Source organism: Anabrus simplex, chromosome 1 (assembly GCF_040414725.1).
Source record: "Anabrus simplex isolate iqAnaSimp1 chromosome 1, ASM4041472v1, whole genome shotgun sequence".
NCBI classification, from domain to species: Eukaryota; Metazoa; Arthropoda; class Insecta; order Orthoptera; family Tettigoniidae; genus Anabrus; species Anabrus simplex.
Genome location: NC_090265.1, coordinates 827,446,031 through 827,464,454, shown reverse-complemented (window position 1 = coordinate 827,464,454; position 18,424 = coordinate 827,446,031). Strand labels below are relative to the sequence as shown.

At 37.3% G+C, this 18,424-nt stretch overlaps 1 protein-coding gene across 1 annotated transcript in view; it reads left to right on the top strand.

Annotated features, from left to right (window-relative positions):
- garz (Sec7 domain-containing protein garz) overlaps positions 1 to 18,424 on the top strand; it is a 332,880-nt gene that overhangs the window by 79,361 nt on the left and 235,095 nt on the right. Inside the window, exons 10-13 of the mRNA XM_067136362.2 lie at positions 334 to 511; positions 607 to 722; positions 13,569 to 13,689; positions 13,766 to 13,902. Of these exons, the coding sequence (XP_066992463.2) occupies positions 334 to 511; positions 607 to 722; positions 13,569 to 13,689; positions 13,766 to 13,902 (552 nt within the window). The remainder of the gene's footprint in view (positions 1 to 333; positions 512 to 606; positions 723 to 13,568; positions 13,690 to 13,765; positions 13,903 to 18,424) is intronic.

Below are 18,424 nucleotides of genomic sequence, written 5' to 3'. Positions count from 1 at the left end.
TTTTAGATTAGTTAACTTGCATTACAACCATATGCAGGAGTGAAGAAAGCTACTCACGAAAGTCTGATTGGAACCGGAAGTTCATAAACACAATAATCAAGAGTTGAATGTATTGAATTTGCTGTCTGTTATCGACAAAATATTGAGTTTGATTCCTATGTTATAGTTCAGCTATTTTGCGAGTAATTTTAAAAGTACAGAAAAATTTTATTTGGGAATTCTTTTTAAATAAGTGTTAAGTTACAGGGGAACCTGTAGTGTGGCTTCATAATAGTGTTCCTTATTTTTCACCTTAATATTTAATTAATGGCTTATATTTCACTGTATTTACAGTTGCTGAGTTCGGAGAGACTTTCAATCTTTGCTGCTGACCTACAAGTATGTTTCCTGCTCTTCGAATCTCTGCGCACTCATCTTAAGTTTCAACAAGAAACTTACCTAACAAAATTAATTGATATTGTAATCTCTGACTCGCCAAAGATTACTTACGAGCAGAAGGAAATAGCTTTGGGTAAGTTGAAAATTGAATGTAATAAAGTTTAAATTTTATGATTCATTGTTTTACATAATAGCTTTACTCATTACAGTACTTCTCTCTTTTAACAGAGTCTGTGGTACAATTATGGAGGATTCCTGGGTTAGTGACTGAACTGTACCTGAACTACGATTGTGATTTATATTGCCCAAATTTGTTTGAGGATTTGACAAAATTATTATCAAAGGTGAGATTTAAATATTTATAGTGCTTGTAAAGTATTCTAACATTTCTTAGAAAGATATGCAAGGCTTTTTAAATGTGTATAAGTAAATGGTTATAGTCAATTCCTGATTATTTTTCCCCCCTCTTTGTTTAACGTCACACTAACTGGCATAGATTTTAGGCTATGTTGGGGTAGGAAAGTTCTAGGACTAGGAAGGAAGCAGACGTTGTCTTGCTTAAGATACAGTCCCAGTATATACCTGGTGTGAAAATGTGTAACCATGGAAACCCATCTTGAAGGCTGTTGGTGGTTGAGTTTGAACCCACAATCTCCTGAATACAAGCTAACAGATATGCAGACTGCACCATACTGCCAAATCGCTTGGTCATAACTTTCCGTACGTGGTTTTGTTGTGTTTCTCTAACCAATGGTATTGCAAGTAGATAATCCTCTTTCAAACTCCTGAATTTGTTGTTGCCTTTTTCCGTACAGTTATTGTATGAAGTTCATGCTAGAAACATGAAGAAAAAGGGAAAGTGAAGCAAATTCAGTCATATTTGATGGAAACCATCCCAAAACAAATTGAAGAAAATTTTAACTCTTGTTAAGACACCCTATTTAATGAATGAATAAATGAAAATAATAAAATAATGATTCTGCAGGTGTGTACCATATTCCGTGTTTTTACAGTTAGGCTTTCATATTGGGGCAACCAAACACAGCTTTAACACCATGCTAAAATGTTTCATTTGCCGTCTTCAGGCAGAAAATCTACAGTAGCTTGTGGACCCCTACACTATGTGAACCTGTAGTTTCCTACTATGAATACAATATGTTATTGTGTTCGACCAGCCCCATGTTATTCTTCTCACATGCCCATGGCAGATCTGGGCATGATGAGCACCGAAGAATAAAATAGCGGGAAAAGCACAACACATACACAGGCAGAAAGATAACAAAAAAACGAAAACAATAAACAAGACTGTGGAAGCTCAAATCAACCAAAGGTAATGGGGCTATTTTGTTAAGGGACTAATTCACTGAACTAGTATTAACCACAAATTTACTTCCATTATACATCACTCTTTTGTCTCCACTGTCCCATCAGGCATCACACACCACAGAGTCCAAGTAAAACATTGATATCCTGCTGGTGTCCACCATTTTTGAGGCCAACAGCAAATAAACATAACCAAATTTTCATAACATCCTCCCACCTTTTAATCATATTATGATTAAAACCACTAAATTCACAACCAAAAAGAAGACAAAAGCAAAGAAAAAATCTACAAATTGAGGCGAGAGGGAATTCGTATCTTCCTCCCACATCTTATATTAACCACTCGTGGAACAGTTCTGCTAGAGTCAGGCACAACAGGGCTCTTCTCCTGGACCTCTTCTTCATTCTGCCACTCAGTAATTGGCGTTGCTTCCAGTGGATAGATGTTCTGTACAGGCTGGTCCAACACACCACCAGCGATCTTCACCTTGACCACCCTGACGACATTGTCTTTCCCGGGATATACAGCAACCACTCTTCAAAAAGGCCAGTCCATTCTCCGTGCTCTGTCACTTTCAAGGATCACTACTTCCCCCACCTTTAATTCTCAATGTGAGTTCGCCTGACCTTTTCCCCGGTTTAAGTTGCCCTAAGTACTCTATCCTGAACCTTTTGCATAATTCTGTCCTCAGATGCTGCATATATCTGAATCTCTTCCCATGGCTTATCTGATCAATGTGATCAATATTGGGCACTCCTACCCTAGGAATATCCTGAAAAAACATCGCTGGAGTCAACGCTAGTAAATCATCACCATCTTCAAATAAATAAGTCAACAGTCGGGAATTAATAACTGCTTCATTGTTCACCACTATGGTCAAAAGTTTCTCGTAATCTAAAGAGGAACGACATAACACTCGTCTCAACAACTTCTTTAACATCTGAACAATACATTCCCAAAAGCTTCCCCACCATGCAGCAGTGGGGGGATTGAATTTCCAAGCAATTCTCAGACAACTAGCCTCTACACTCACTTTTGTCCAGTCAAGATCACAGAATGAATTTTCAGCTTCCACAAAATTCCTTCCATTATCACTGTAAATAACATTTGGTCTCCCTCTCTGAGCAAGAAATCTTCGTAATGCTTGAAGGAACCCTGGAGTAGACAAAGTCCTGATGTGCTCAAAGTGTACAGCTCTGAATACAGCACACGTGAATATCACTATCCACGCCTTTTCACCCCCTTGGAGATGTAATGGGCCAGCCAAATCCACCCCTAAAATCTCAAAAACAGAAGCATCTTTAATTCGATCCTCTGGCAAAGGTGCAACCTCTGTAGTAATTCTCTTCACTTGGTATCTTCTACACTTGACACAGCCAGAAATCACCTTTCTTATGGTTCTTCTACCATTGACGATCCAAAACCGCTCTCGCAAAGTAGAGAGCAGAACTTGTACTCCAGCATGAGACAATTCAAGATGTTTCTCCATGATCATCATGTGAACTAGCTTATGATTTGCAGGTATCAGAATGGGAGTTAGGAATAATTCTTCATCTTTTCTCCTTATTAACCTCCTGACTTGAAGTAACCCACTTTCATCTTCAAACATATTAAGACATTTGAGGGACGACTGCTCCTTTTCTCCAAGCATCTCTTGCCTCACAATCTTCCATAGCCTCCTTTCAGCTATTTGCAATTCTTCCACTTCAAGTTCCTTTGAAGTGTGTCATCCTCTCTTTCCTGCCGTGTTGTGGATGAATCACAAAATCCAAGCTGTCATCCTGACAACTTTCGTATACTTCAAAAAATATTGAAGATATTATTTTTCTTCCGGTTTAGCAGAAACTAAAACAGTAGAAAGTCCTTTCCTTTTCTCTTCATTGGCCTCTTCATCAGGCATGACATCGTCAACAAGCCACTCAGAACTGGGGCATCTCAGCCACTGAGGGCCCTCCCACCATTTCGACATCAGGAGTTTGGTAGCGGAGTAGCCCCTGGAAGGTAGGTCAATTATTCACTCCACGCACATCTTCCCAACTATCAGGGCTCAACAACTGTTTGCCCGGTTGGTCACGGAAGTTCCCCAGACTTCTTTCCTCTTGATCCAGCAGAGCGCTGTTGTCGAATCCATCCAATAATAAGTGGGAAGATCTCCAATTCCTAAACTTGCCTTTATGGAGGAAGCAAGACGAGCTCCAGTTGAACAAGCTAAGAGTTCCAACTGAGAAATAGTAGTTTTCTTCAGAGGTGCTACATGAGATTTCACCTGTATAAGTGTTATATTTGGGTTTTGACCATCTTGTGGTCAAAGAAATACAACTGTGGCATATGCTACATCGCTTGCATCGCAAAATGTGTGAAGGCTCCAAAATTCCTGTGTTTCACAAGGTGCTATTTGTCTAGGAATTTTAATATCAGACAATACGTTCAATTTTTAAAGCCAATTTTCAAACTTTTTCCTCATTTCGCCCTCCATTTCTTCATCCCAGCCCATTTTCTTCCACCAACTTTCCTATAACAGCAACTTGGGTACTAGAGACAGGACAGGTGAAACCTATAGGCTCCTTGCGCTGATGAGAAAAATGCACCGCTGCACTGCGAGTGGCGAACACTAAGTTAATGCGATCACCTCGTACATATGTCTGACGGCGTGCTGCCACGGCCGACTAAATAACAGCGGGATTTCAGAGTGTTTTATGCAACAAGTAGCCAGAGTATTCTGAACTTCCAGAAAGTGGTCATGTATTAAATTTTAAAGAAAAACTGTTCGCAGGAAATAGCAACAAGCGAATAACTGCAAATATGATAAGAGAAAAACGTTGGTTCACTAGATACACTACCATTTCATAATAGAGGCAACATAGTAATTTATATATTATTTGTGGTGATAAAAAGATTATTGTTCATGTACACATTCAACAATGCTGTCTTCAGAAAAATATATTTGTTCTAATTCTAATACGTTATCATGTTAGCATAGGTTAATGTTGCTTGGGAGGCTTTGGTAAAAGAATGTTTCTGCTGTTATTTATACAGTTTACTCAGAACATGTCACTTTGTGTACTGATCAACCCTGTGAATGGTCTCGACCTCACACTTCAAAAGCGGGGAAAGAGAAATAAAACAAGGAGAAGAGCTTAGAGGACCTTTTCCTGATAAAAAGGCACAGGTTTGATGTTGGACCAACTGAAATTCCAGATCTTGAAACCGAATGTACACTGTCAAAAATGTTGCGGAAGGAGAAAATATCAGAATATTTTAACGTTGCCAATAAATGATTGTTCTGTATTTATAATATGATCACGACCCCCCTATAACGGTTAGCGCCACTAATTTCCTTCGTCGGGGGCCTGGGCTTGATTCCCGATACAGAGAGAAATTTAGGATTGACATGAAGGTACATGCAGCTCATGTTCATTAGGGGTTGCTTGAAAAGAGTTGCAGCACCTCGGGGCGAGGACAGAACTTTACGTATGTAAAATGCGGAATATCTGCGAACTATTGATACTGTGTAATGGAGGCCTATTTCTTTAATTATATTTGTCTACTGCCTTTTTAAATCCATTTTGTGAGGTTGTGGCAAAACAGTATATTACATTGTGGTCTGTAGTACAATACGGTATGTTGTTGTTGTTGTTGTTATTATTATTATTAATATTATTATTATTATTTATTTATTTATTTATTTATTTATTTATTTATTTATTTATTTATTTATTTATTTATTTTGCACACTTTTGTGGTAACGATATTTAAGGAATTGTACAGATTTTAGGAAATCAAAGAACAATAAAATTTTACACTACATTGTTACATATAATTTGAACCCATACATTTGTGTACAATTCCAGTCGTGGCAATGACGACTGTCTTCTGCATGGTCTTGTAGACGTTGGTGTTAACATCAAACTTCTTCAGTCGTATTATTATTATTATTATTATTATTATTATTATTATTATTATTATTATTATTATTATCATCATCATCATCTGATTCCAGAGAATTGTCAACCCAAGAAGGAAAGAAGTTTAAAATAAAACTCAACAATTGGTTTTTATGATAAAGCATTATATTTTATTAATTTTATGATATGTATTCATTTATTGATGTCTTTCAATTTTTAATTGTGTGGTTAATTGAACCTTTATGTGCAGTTTAAATTCATTTGATATTTCTCAATATTTTAGGAATTACTGTTTATTATGATGAAAAGGTATCAAAATAATTATGGTAAATGTTAATTCTAATGTTCTTTCTCTTCATAGTAAAGTACTTATTTAGGTTATTAACAGTTTATATAAGGTATAATAAGGCAACGAATTTATTGCTGCAGGCTGTGTAAACACGCGACGAAAAAGGTATAAAAGTTTCTGTAGACGAAAAGTGCGTGGCTCAATTTAAATAAAATTTTGTATGCAAAGCCAATACTGTACACCCTTTCAAACTGCTATATCAGTCGTTTAAAATTTCAAATGGATTCATACGAAGCTGATAGTAAAATACGTCGCGTGTTTACGACGTTCTCGCGAGCGCATGGCCGGGGAGTTCCCCGTCGCATGGAGCCATGTGTGCAGGAATGCTGGAGATGAAATTGAGTGGTACCAGTGGCAAAGTGATGATGAAAATCATGTATTCCGAATTCAAGAAACTGGCACAGTTTAAGAGTGTTTTTATAAACTAGTAAAATCGTGCCCCTTGTTTATGAAACACACATTTATTAAAAGAATGCAAAGCAAAATGTTCGATGTACAGAAAAAACAAACGACTGAAAATTCAATGGTTTTGCAAGTGGAATTCGCGGAGAATTTCACTATTCTTCCACAAGATGAAATTCAGGGTTATTGGCATTGCCGACAAATTGCGATATTTACTCCTGTTGCGTGTTTGCAGGAGGAAATCACGCTTCCTATGCGATTATGTCTGACCATGTGGAGCATGACAAATATGCCACACACTAATTTTTAGGCAGAGTATTAAGACATCAAGGAAAAACGACCAGAAATCGCAAGTGTGTTTTGGGGTGGCGAGCCAGTTCAAGCAAAGGTTCATGTTCGCAAACCTAACGTTTTTTAAGAAAACTTTTGGAATTAATGTAACTTGGATTTTTTTTTTTTTGCATCTGGTCACGGGAAAGGTGGTGTTGATGGTGTTAAAAAAATACATAGTTCAGACAAGAAAATATTATTCAAAAACAACTACCACACACACTCTACATCCAGACTACAAGATCGAAGCAGATGACAAAAATACACCCCGTGATACGACTTTTGAAGTGGGAGACTTCGTCCTTGGAAAATAAAGCGGAAAGAAACATTCCAAGTATTATGTTTGTACCATAGCTGAAAGTGATGGTGTTTATTTTGTAACCAATTTTTGCAAGTGCCACAACGAAGCTAAACTGTTTTGTGAACCACTGACGAAAGACGAGTGCTTTTAAAGTGAAATCGAAAGAAAATTACCGGTGCCTCGTTTTACTCGTGGGAAATGGTATTTTGAGGAGTCTACACCAGAAGCAGAATGAACATGAATTGTTTTTTCATTTTATATTTTTTTCTGATCAAGCTTTCATTCAAACTGTAGGCTACGTACTGGTAAGCGTTGAATGTCCAGATATTTTTAAATATTTTAGTTCATTTTACATTCACTGTTACTAGTGTTAAATAAATGCGTGACAATTCATAAAAACACTTTACTTAGGCCACATGTCCATACCAGTATATGTAGTTATATGTCTTATTATTATTATTATTATTATTATTATTATTGGGAGGAAGCTTGTAGTTTTACGTAACCGATAATCACACTATCATAAGCGATGGAACCTCATATTTTACGTGAAATCCAAACCATTGCACGTGACTTTCACGTCGAAAATCACAGATGCATTAATTGGGACTCAAACCCAGTCCGTCTTGATGGTCGCAAGCAGTTTGACCGCTGTGCCATCTCGCCCCTTCTCTATTATTACTTGCTGCGATATTAAATATACGTTTTATCATTCAGTTATCGTATTTGATGCGGATTTATTAGCCCCTCATGCCATGTCGCCATAGCGCAGATTCGCGCGTGTAATACCGCGACGCTGTCAAGTAAACACACGACGATCGCTTTTAAATATATTACGCAGACATTACACAACTTACACATGTGGTTTTTTTCACAAAATGTACATTTGCCCTTCTTGTAAGCAATATATTAACATTACTAATAAAAGTTACCACAATTCGCAGAATTTAGAAAAAAAACGTAAAGTTATGCGAAGTTTAAAGTCCGTCGCATGTAAACACTGATCGCTACATTTAAAAGTTTATAAAATCGCATACATCAGATTTAAGATAATGAAATTTGTGGGGGTTATTAAGTATCATCTAGGCATTATTAGGCGTAAATCTCAATTTGTTTAGGTGGTAAGTTTCATATGTATGTTAAAAAGAAATGTACAAATGTAAACACGCGACGCCTGGAATAGTCTATTATTATTATTATTATTATTGCTATCATTAAGACTATGTTACTAGAATACATTGTATCTCTTGTGATGTGTGTGCTTTAAAAAAATGGCCTATTGTAGCTTACTTTGAAATTTAACACTGCTATAATAATAATTTGTTTTTAATTGTTAACGTTTACATTTTGTAAAGTGTTATGTATTAAATAAATGTACAAATCCTGAATCTCTTCTTGCGATTTACTGCTACAATCCACCGTCTTTTCAAATCCAATTGGCACCGAGCTCGATAGCTGCAGTCGCTTAAGTGCGGCCAGTATCCAGTATTCGGGAGATAGTAGGTTCGAACCCCACTGTCGGCAGCCCTGAAAATGGTTTTCCGTGGTTTCCCATTTTCACACCAGGCAAATGCTGGGGCTGTACCTTAATTAAGGCCACAGCCGCTTCCTTCCCACTCCTAGCCCTTTCCTGTCCCATAGTCGCCGTAAGACCTATCTGTGTCGGTGCGACATAAAACAACCACCAAAAAAAGAAAAAAACCAATTGGTGAGGTCGTGAAGGAAAGCTCTTTATTACAGTATCTTACAAACAGATCATTCTGTCAGAATGTTGCGACATTAAAAAATAATCATCTTAAGACAACACCGTAAAATAATTGAATAAATGCATTTAATCGTCGCACACATACTGGCTTCTTATGGTGAGCTGTTGATGAAGATACCTCTAAGTAGTTCTCGTAGTATCCACCTACAGCAGCACAGTGCTATATGCATGTAGCCTATAGGGTCAAAGATGCTCTGGAAGCAGCCACTACATTTCTTCTACCCAGTCTTCGATATGTCGGTTTGTTCACAAGAAAGAACATCTCTCACTTTATTCCGTCGGAAGACCTAACACTGAAGTTACCTCAGAAGCGGATGAATCTCTTTGAGAATAATTTAACCATGTGTACTCCCAGTTACAAAGATCGAATCGTGCTCTGCCCAGCAAGGCAGTAGATTCTTCCATAAACATGCATAATTCTTCCTCATTGTCCACAGATGCGATACAGTTATCAACATAAAAGGAGTTTCTCGACTTTTCAGCTGTCTCTCGGTAGTCTGTACTATGTTTCAGGTGTAGATCTAACACTGCTTCCAGCAGAAATGGGCTGCAGTACAGTCCATGTACTACTCGGCAGTGACTAAATGCCTTTCTCTTCTCTCTGAATCCTTCCACCATAAGAAGCGTAACCAATCATGGTCAGTTTCTTTGATAGATATCTGAAGAAAAGCCTTTCTAATATTCGAAATCACCTCTGTCCTATTCTTCCGAAACATCAAAAGAAATGTGGGGATTTGTAGTAGCAAATTAGGTCCTTTCTCGAGGCACTCAATGAAGGCGTATCCTTTGACTTGCAGGAACCATCAAAAACTGGTCTCACCTTAGTGGTAGAGTTGTCTTTAAATATTCCTCGGTGTGATAAATAATATCAATCTTTTTTTTCTTCCTCTGGAACTTCAATGATGTCCTCATTTATCCATTCCTGAAACACCTTTCCATATTCCTCAAACTTTCCTTTCTTGATCAGCCTGTTTGAAACAGAGATCAATCTCTTTTCCACTATCTCCTTGTTCCGTAGATACTGTCGGCTCTCCAGCCATGGTAACGCAACTTCATATCGGCCATCACCATTAACTTTTACTGTATTTTGAAAGTAGTTACGTGCGGCTTCTTCCATTTCTTCTCTCGTTTTTTTTTTTTTTTTTTCTCCACTGGATCAGATATGCCTATGGTATCCAAGTTCCATAAGTCAGCTATCGAGGCAGATTGAATGTACAGTGAGATTGTATATAGAGCTAGAATGTCACTCTCCCCTTCCTTCAGTCTACCTGTCACAGTCCAGCCAAGCGCAGTCCAACAATGCACCTTGAATAACCGTTGAACATGGTACTGGCATTTAACATTGGATATCTGAGCCTGACACCAGTATGTCAATGATTCTCCATAAACCCTAAGAATTATATCGAATTTCAACCTCAGCAAACGGAACTTTTGTAATATGTGGTAATCATGGGGCCAGTGTAAAACCCTTCAACCCCGTAACTGTACCATATGCATATATTTTAAGTATTTTTTAGAATAGTGGCACTCACTAACATATTTTTCAGCAGTGATATATACTGGGTATAAGCTATGTGTCCGTGAACTGGTCCCTGAACCTCTTATTCTAAGGAACACGACACCCCCGAATATTTTTGGCACAGCAATGCACTTCAAAGATCTCATAAACCATTGGACATAATAGTGGCTTTAACACAGATAACCTGACATCTGAATACCAGTGATTCTTGATCAACTCTAAGAACTGTATCCAATTCCAGCCTCAATATATGTAATATTTGAAAATAACACCCTTAACCCCAAAACTATACCATATGTGTATATGTTAACATTAAGTAATTTTAGAATAATGGTATCATGTTTATTTAATGGCATTCTTGTTTAGTTTTAATTTTGGTAGTGTTTATTCTGTACAGTCGCTATTAAGTAAGTTCTCTAGCAGCTGAAGATGACCTATATACGGGTCGAAACTGGTACTGCTTTTATGTAAATAATTGACACTATGTAAAATAAAGTATTGATTAGGTGGAGAACTCATCCTTCATACTTGAACTATCAATACAGACCATGAAACTAATAGATTATAGTATGATTGTATTAGGTGTGAAATTTATATTCACTCATTCTTCTTAAATAACACACAACCTGTATTGAATGCTGTTTTAGCTGTGTTAAATTCTGATCCATATGTTCTCAATTTTAAATGGCCAACCTTCGTTGACTGCTCAAATATGTGAAGTTGGAATAATATGACCATGTTATAAGAATCAGCCCTTTAATTGTGTGAATGCGAGAGACTTTTACACTTGTATCTGGAAAGAGGAAGCTTTGTTAACCCATTCCGCTACAGTCACGGGTACAACCATCAAGAGTTCCGCATTCATTAACATGCAATGACGGGTACAACCGTCATCGTATACTCAAGTCAGGAATACGTCTGTCTGACCATTGCGTCCTTTCAATTGTGATGTACTTGAGAATTACGTTCCTAGATAGTGCTAGCATGTTTACATGCCAATGTTATTATCCAAAGGCCATTTCTTCAATGTATATTTTTCTTGTAAAATTGGTCATCTTGTTCAAGAAATGAATACTACACAGCAAGATGTGTAAACATCGTGAGGAGGAACAGGTAAGAATTCTGCAGTTTTTTCGTGATAGAGGTGATAAAGATAACTCAGAATTATCTGATAGTAGTTTTAGCAGTGATAGTGCTTCTGAGAATTGTGACTCCGCTCATGAAAACGGTAGTAAGGATGAAAATAACTCTGTACATAACCTCACCAAATAGAACTGGAACTGGAATTTGGCCAGTATGTAAAAGGGTACAAGAAATTGTACTTCTACTTGCCGGATGTGACATTGTAGAATTCTAACTACATACATGACATGTTGAGCACGAGGAAAAAAGAGAATGAGCTGCTCATCATTCCGAGTCAACATTGCAGAGCAAATTCTGGAAGAAGTCTCCGTTCCTGATTATGCACCTAAAGTACGTTCATCTCAGATAGCGCACCAGTGACACTACACGGAAGTCACTGGGGTCATTTTCCTGTGAAGATTGCTCCTACAGCAAATAAATCAGCCCCATCAAGGAGATGTAAAGTCTGTCTTGAGCGTGGAACCTGGAAGGAATCTTGCTTCAAGTGCAACAAATGCAAAGTTGCCCTCTGTGTGGATGGATGTTTCAAGGTGTACCATACCTTAAAATACTCCAATTAATTGTAGGAAGTTAAACTGCAATCCAAAATGTTGTTTGTTTGATGCAGTATGCTTTTGTAACCATTTTAGCATCCTTAATTTATTTTTTAAATCGCATTCCCAGGTACATTTTTCAAAGAAAATAATAGCATGGCAGTGGGTTAACTCACTCACCCAGAGACCCTGGATTCGATTCCTGGCTAGGTTCAAATTCCACACAACCTACATGTGAATAATTGAGAGAGCGAGTTGGCTGTGCAATTAGTGGTGCGCAGCTGTGAGCTTTCATTTGGGAGATAGTGGGTTTGAACCCCACTGTCGGCAGCCCTGAACCTGGTTTTCCACTTTCACACCAGGCAAATGCTGGGGCTGTACCTTAAGGCCACAGCTGTTTCCTTCCCACTCCTAGCCCTTTCCTGCCCCATCGTCTCCATAAGACCTATCTTTGTCGGTGCGACATAAAGCAACTTGTAAAAAATGAATAATGTAGGAGCTTTCACGCGCTAAGATAGTAGCTCCAATGTAAAATCTCGAGAATAACAGCTGAGAGGATTTGCCACACTGATGAGTCAGCTCTTTATCTGCAGGCCTTTGGGTTGAGAAGCAATTGCTTGGTAGGCCAAGTCCCGTCAGGACTTATTTATCTTTTTAAAAAATATATTGGGAGGCATTTCTACAAGGTCTTGAGTACTTAATTGGAAGGACCTTGACAGGGAGACCTAGTTCCATTAGTATCTGGTAGGCTTAGTAATGTCACGTCTGAGGAACAAGCTGAGAACTTTCCATTTGTTTAATGGGCTGTTGTAGTATTGGCTAAAGTATAGCAGGCAGGGCTTGCATATCTCTTCATTAACTTCATCATGGGTCTTGACTATAATGTTTTTGCATATAAACAGTACTCTTGTATCAGGCATGAAAATACCTTCATTTCCAGGCTCTTCTAATATTGCAAGAGGTGGTCCTTTGTGCAACGAAGAGCTATCAGCTTGAAATTGACAGATAGTGGGTTTGAACCCCACCTTCGGCAGCCCTAAAGAGTGGTTTCCCATATTCACACCAGGAAAACGTTTGGGCTGTACCTTAAGGCCACGGTCGCTTACTTCCTACTCCTAGCCCCTTCCTGTCATTGCCATAAGACCTATCTGTCGGTGCAATGCAAAACAAGTTGTGTAATGTAGTAATTTGTGCACTGGTGGAATGCACCTCAGAATGATATATGGTAACCATATGACACCATTCATCATAGAATACTGCCTCCCTGGACGCCGGGGAACCATACCTATTATTGAATTGTGTGAGAACTGCTATGATCCTTTAGTGTAGACTGTCTTATACCAAGTGTTAATGTGTGATTTTTGGATTAGTACCTATTTACATGTTTGAAAAAATGGATCTAATATTGTGTGCTTCTTTCAAGGTGTTTTTCTTACTTTACCATTACCCTGTGGTGTAGAATCCCATTTTTAATGATATAATATCAGGACAGTTTGAATTTAATGTAGATATTATTAAAATAATACTGTTGATTATTTGTGTTTGTAAAAATTAAACGTAAAAAAATACGGTTCATTGTCAGCTAATTTCTCTTATATTGATTTGAAAATATATTTCAGAATGCATTTCCAGTATCTGGCTTATATAACACTCATCTGCTGTCCCTGGATGCTCTCCTCACTATAATCGACTCCATCGAGGCCCATTGCCACAGTCGTATTCTCAGCGAGCGACAAGAAGGTATTAAAACAATAAAGAGGTAGATAAAGATCTTCAGATGCAACTGTGCCCTGTTAGCAGGCTATTTCCTTTTCAGATGGAGCATTGACAAAGGCTGGTACGTTGCTAGAGGAAAGTGGAGTGCACGCAGGAGCTCCAAAACGTGCACGCCAGAAGGTTTCTGAAAGTATTCCTACTCATGAGCAGCTGATGGCACTCAAAAGAAAGAAGAAGGTAAATGATATTTATAATAATATGAGGGACCCTCTCACATTGCTGAAATAATGCTATTACTTTGCTTTACTGTAAAACTACTTAACAGTTCTGTTCTCTATAAATCAGTGTTCGAAATTAAGTGTAAAGGAAAAGGAAATCTTGTTAATTGAGTAATAAAACACACCATAATGAACATATTAAGTTACAGATACCTTGTAGTGCCGATTTGCTAAAAGTCTTATGATCAGGAGAATCAGAAAAGTGTTTTTCACCATTAAGATCAGAATATTTTTAATAATTTCCATAGTTTTGGAGCACATTACATTAACTGTAAAAGAATTTATCAACCTCTCTGTCATATTTTGTTGTTGGATTTTATTTATTTATTTATTTATTTATTTATTTATTTATTTATTCCCACATTAGAGTATCAAAATCAACCTAATACAATAAAACCTTCCAAAAATAAGTACATCAAAAAATAAGTTCATTTTTTAACACTTGATAATTTCTTCCCTTCCCAAAACTTCTTCATTCTAGACTATCTTGCAGCCTGTTCTTCTGCTGATATAACATACTGCGTACGTTTTGATGTTTTAAGTGATAGTTTTGTATATTTGTTGTTTAAAATCTTCTCTGTTTTCAATCTGCTCTGTAGTAATTTTCAATTCATCCAAATCCATTTGTATTTCTTTAAACCAAGTATTTTTTGTTTTAGTATTCCAAAAGAAATCAAAAGACTGTTCTAGGAGTCTAAAATTTGGCAAACGGTATGTGTGTCCAGAAAATGCAATCCTCAGTTTTCTCATCATGTCAATAATTAACTCACTTTCCTTGTAAATTATTGAATTGGGTAAAAGTCACTGGCCATCAACCTGATGTTTTTATTAATCATTGTCCGGAGAATTCTTATATCCACTTTCTGCAGTTTGTCTGTTGTTGCTTGGGTATTTAATTTGAATAATGTTTCACTTGCATACGTTGCTTCTGATTTGATGATGGAGTTATAATGGTGAAATTCAGACTTTTTTGTAACTTGGCCATGTAATTTGCTGTGCTCGTCTGTTTTAGAGTTCTGTTATCTATGGATGCTTTTTCATTAGCATTCCAAGTGACATTCACCAAGATATTTAAATTTATTTATAATTTAATTATCTGAGTATTATTTGATATATGTGGAGTGTCAACTTTAAAGGATTACATCATTTTATTTTTCTCAAAAGATATTTTCAACCCAACCTTCACTGCTAATCTTCCTACTTCCTCTACTTGAAATTTTGCTTCTTCTATACTATTTGCTAATAGCGCCGTATCATCAGCAAAAGCAAGACAATTCAGTTGAATATTTCTTCCAATCTTAACAATCGGAGGACATACCTTACTCCGTTCACGCATAATTTTTTCCAGCACGCATTTAAACATCAATGGGGATAATCCATCTCCCTGTCAAAGACCAGTATGAATTTCAAATTGTTCAGAGATTTCATTTCGGAACCTGACTTTAGACTTTGTGTTTCTCAGAGTGACCGCAATAAGGTTCACAAGTTTCTAATGTAGACCAAATTTAGTAAGGATATATAGTAACGATTCACTATGGATAGTATCATAAATTGGAAATCCAGAACAGAGTGACAAAAGGTTCCACGTTCTTCTATCAGGTATGAAATCTAGTGTGGGACAAAGGAGTTCCTGTAAAAACCAAACAAACAATGTTCAAATCTTACCTCCTGCCAATCATGACATATGGGTTGGAGGCCTGTGTGTTACTGAAAAGAGACATCAGCAAACTGCAACCATGTGAAATGAAATTTTTACGATCTGCTATGCAAAAAACAAGAAGAGGATTAGAACTGAGTGCATTAGAAATGACATGCAAGTGACCTGTATGATGGAAGAAAGACTATGCATTGCACAGTTGAAATGGTTTGGGCATGTGCAAAGGATGGAAAAGACTAGAACTCCCAGATAATACTTCAAAATGGCAGTACCTGGAAGGAGACCTGTTGGATGTGCCAGAAGAAGGTGGCTGGACCAAATAAATGCAGACTTTATCGAGAAACGAACACCACTGGAAGATGTGAAAGGAGAGGAACTCTATAAATACAGGAACCGATGGAGGCATATTGTCCTCAAGTCTTACCTGGCCCACAGGAAGGATACCCAGATGATGATGATGATGATGATGATGATGATGATGATGATGATGATGATGATGATGATATCATAAGCCTTTTTGAAAATCAACAAAAGTGATCTCTAAATTTTTGCTTCTAATGATCCATTTGAGACATAATTTGATCTGGACAGCTTCGTCCTGGATGAAAACCACTTTGATATTCACCCAATTCACTATCTAGCTGGTCATGGATTCTGGAATATAGGATCTTAGAGAAAATTTTATAGGTGATATCTAGCAAAGAAATTCCCTGATAGTTACTAGGATCTGATCTATCACCTTTTTTTATGGATTGGGTGTATAATTGCAACATCCCATTCTATAAACAATTTTGCTGTATTCCAAATGTCAATGAGATGTTTATGTAGATTCTGAATAGTCTGTGTATTTGCATTCTTCTAGAGTTGTGCTATTAGTTGATTTTCTCCTGCTGCTTTAACATATTTCAGTGAATCAATAGCTGCACTTACTTCATCATAAACTGGTGGTAAAACCTTCTCCAAAGGTGCTTTATTTCTGGGAAATAGATCAAATTCAAAATATTTTTCAGGTTCATCACTATTAAGTAATGTTTTGAAGTATTCAGCCAAAATTAATGCATTGTCATAATCTTTATGGGCCACCTTTCTGTTCTTATCTTTCATCAAAAGAGTAGGGGGAGTATAATTTTTTTGGTATTGTTTAAATGTCCTATAATAGTCTCTTGTTTTATTTCGATTGAAAGCTTCATCAATAGATTTTAATGTTTCCTTCTGATAATTTCTTTTAACTCTCCTGATTTCTTTAGCCATTAATCGTCTAGCATTGATTAGTTATTCTCCAGAGCTTTCTGTTTTTTGTTGTTGATCATTCAACCAGACTTTATGCTGGCGTAGTATTGCTGTATTACACTCTTCATTCCACCAAGCATTTTTTTTTTTTTTTTTTTAATGGGATCAGCTTCCTCTGCTATGGCTTTTAGTTTGTTAATAGTGGTTCCCAAGCTATCACTTAAAAGTGTTTTGGTTTTGTCAAAGTATGTTCAATTATTAATGACTGAACTAGGATCATACAATCTATTCCTATTAAGGTTATGCAGTTTATTTTTCTTTTAGGAGTTTTAAATTTCATCTTATAGATGTAATGGTCTGAATCAACATCAACACCACACAGAACCTTAACATTATATAATTTCTTTATGAAATTTACGATCCATGACCACATAATCTATTTGGGATTCACCCAATTAAACATTTGGACTTTTCCAAGTCATTAATTTATGCAGATTTCTTTTAAACCTTCTTGTTTCTAAAATTAGTCCATGGTTAATACAAAATTCAATTAACTGTTCGCCATTTTTGTTCATTAATTTATGTGCTGGCCATTGTCCCACCACAACACAAAATTTTCTCTCACGTCCAATCTTTGCATTGCTGTCTTGCACTTTCTATCTACTTCATTCTTTCATTGCCTGTATTCTTTTCTGCCATCCTCATTTCTTTCCATTGTACTTCCACCTCTCATCAATCTCTAATATCTGTTGAGTTGTCGATTGATTCTTAATTTATCTTGCCTTTCTTCCTAGCTTTTCTTCAGCAGCTGTATTGGTCTCATTCTACAGGACTGTCCACTCTTCATCCATTGTGTTTGTTTCAGCCTTTTCATTTAGTCCTTGTGCAACATGGTACTTGGAACAATCCCTCCCTCTCTTTTGCTTCAACTAGATCACATGTGCTTGCATTCCTTCCTTTCTTAAACTTGAGATAACATTTTATGACCAACAAGTTGTGGTCAGAGACAGCATCTGCTCCTGCTCCTGGGAAGGTCTTGCAATCCTTTTTTTTTTTTTTTTTGCTAGGGGCTTTACGTCGCACCGACACAGATAGGTCTTATGGCGACGAAAGGTCTTGCAATCCAGCACCTGTATCTCTTTCTAATCATGAAGTGAAAATCTACAGCCTGTTTCCAGTCATTTGACCGGGTCAGGAATGGAATGAATGAAGCCCCCATCTAGTGGTGAGGATAGGAATTGTGCCGGCTGCCGAAGCCTGTCGCACTCTTCTGGGGCAATGATTAATGAATGACAGATGAAATGAAATGGTACTGGAGAGTGTTGCTGGAATGATAGATGACGGGGAAAACCAGAGTACCTAGAGAAAAACCTGTCCTGCCTCCACTTTGTCCAGCACAAATCTCACATGGAGTGACCGGGATTTGAACCACAGAACCCAGCGGTGAGAGGCCGGTATGCTGCCACCTGAGCCATGGAGGCTGCTCTTTCTAATCATAATGAAGTCAGTTTGATACCTTCCAGTGTCTTCAGATCTTGTCCACATATACAGAAGTCATATGTGATGTTTGAACCAAGTTTTAGCAAGGAAACTA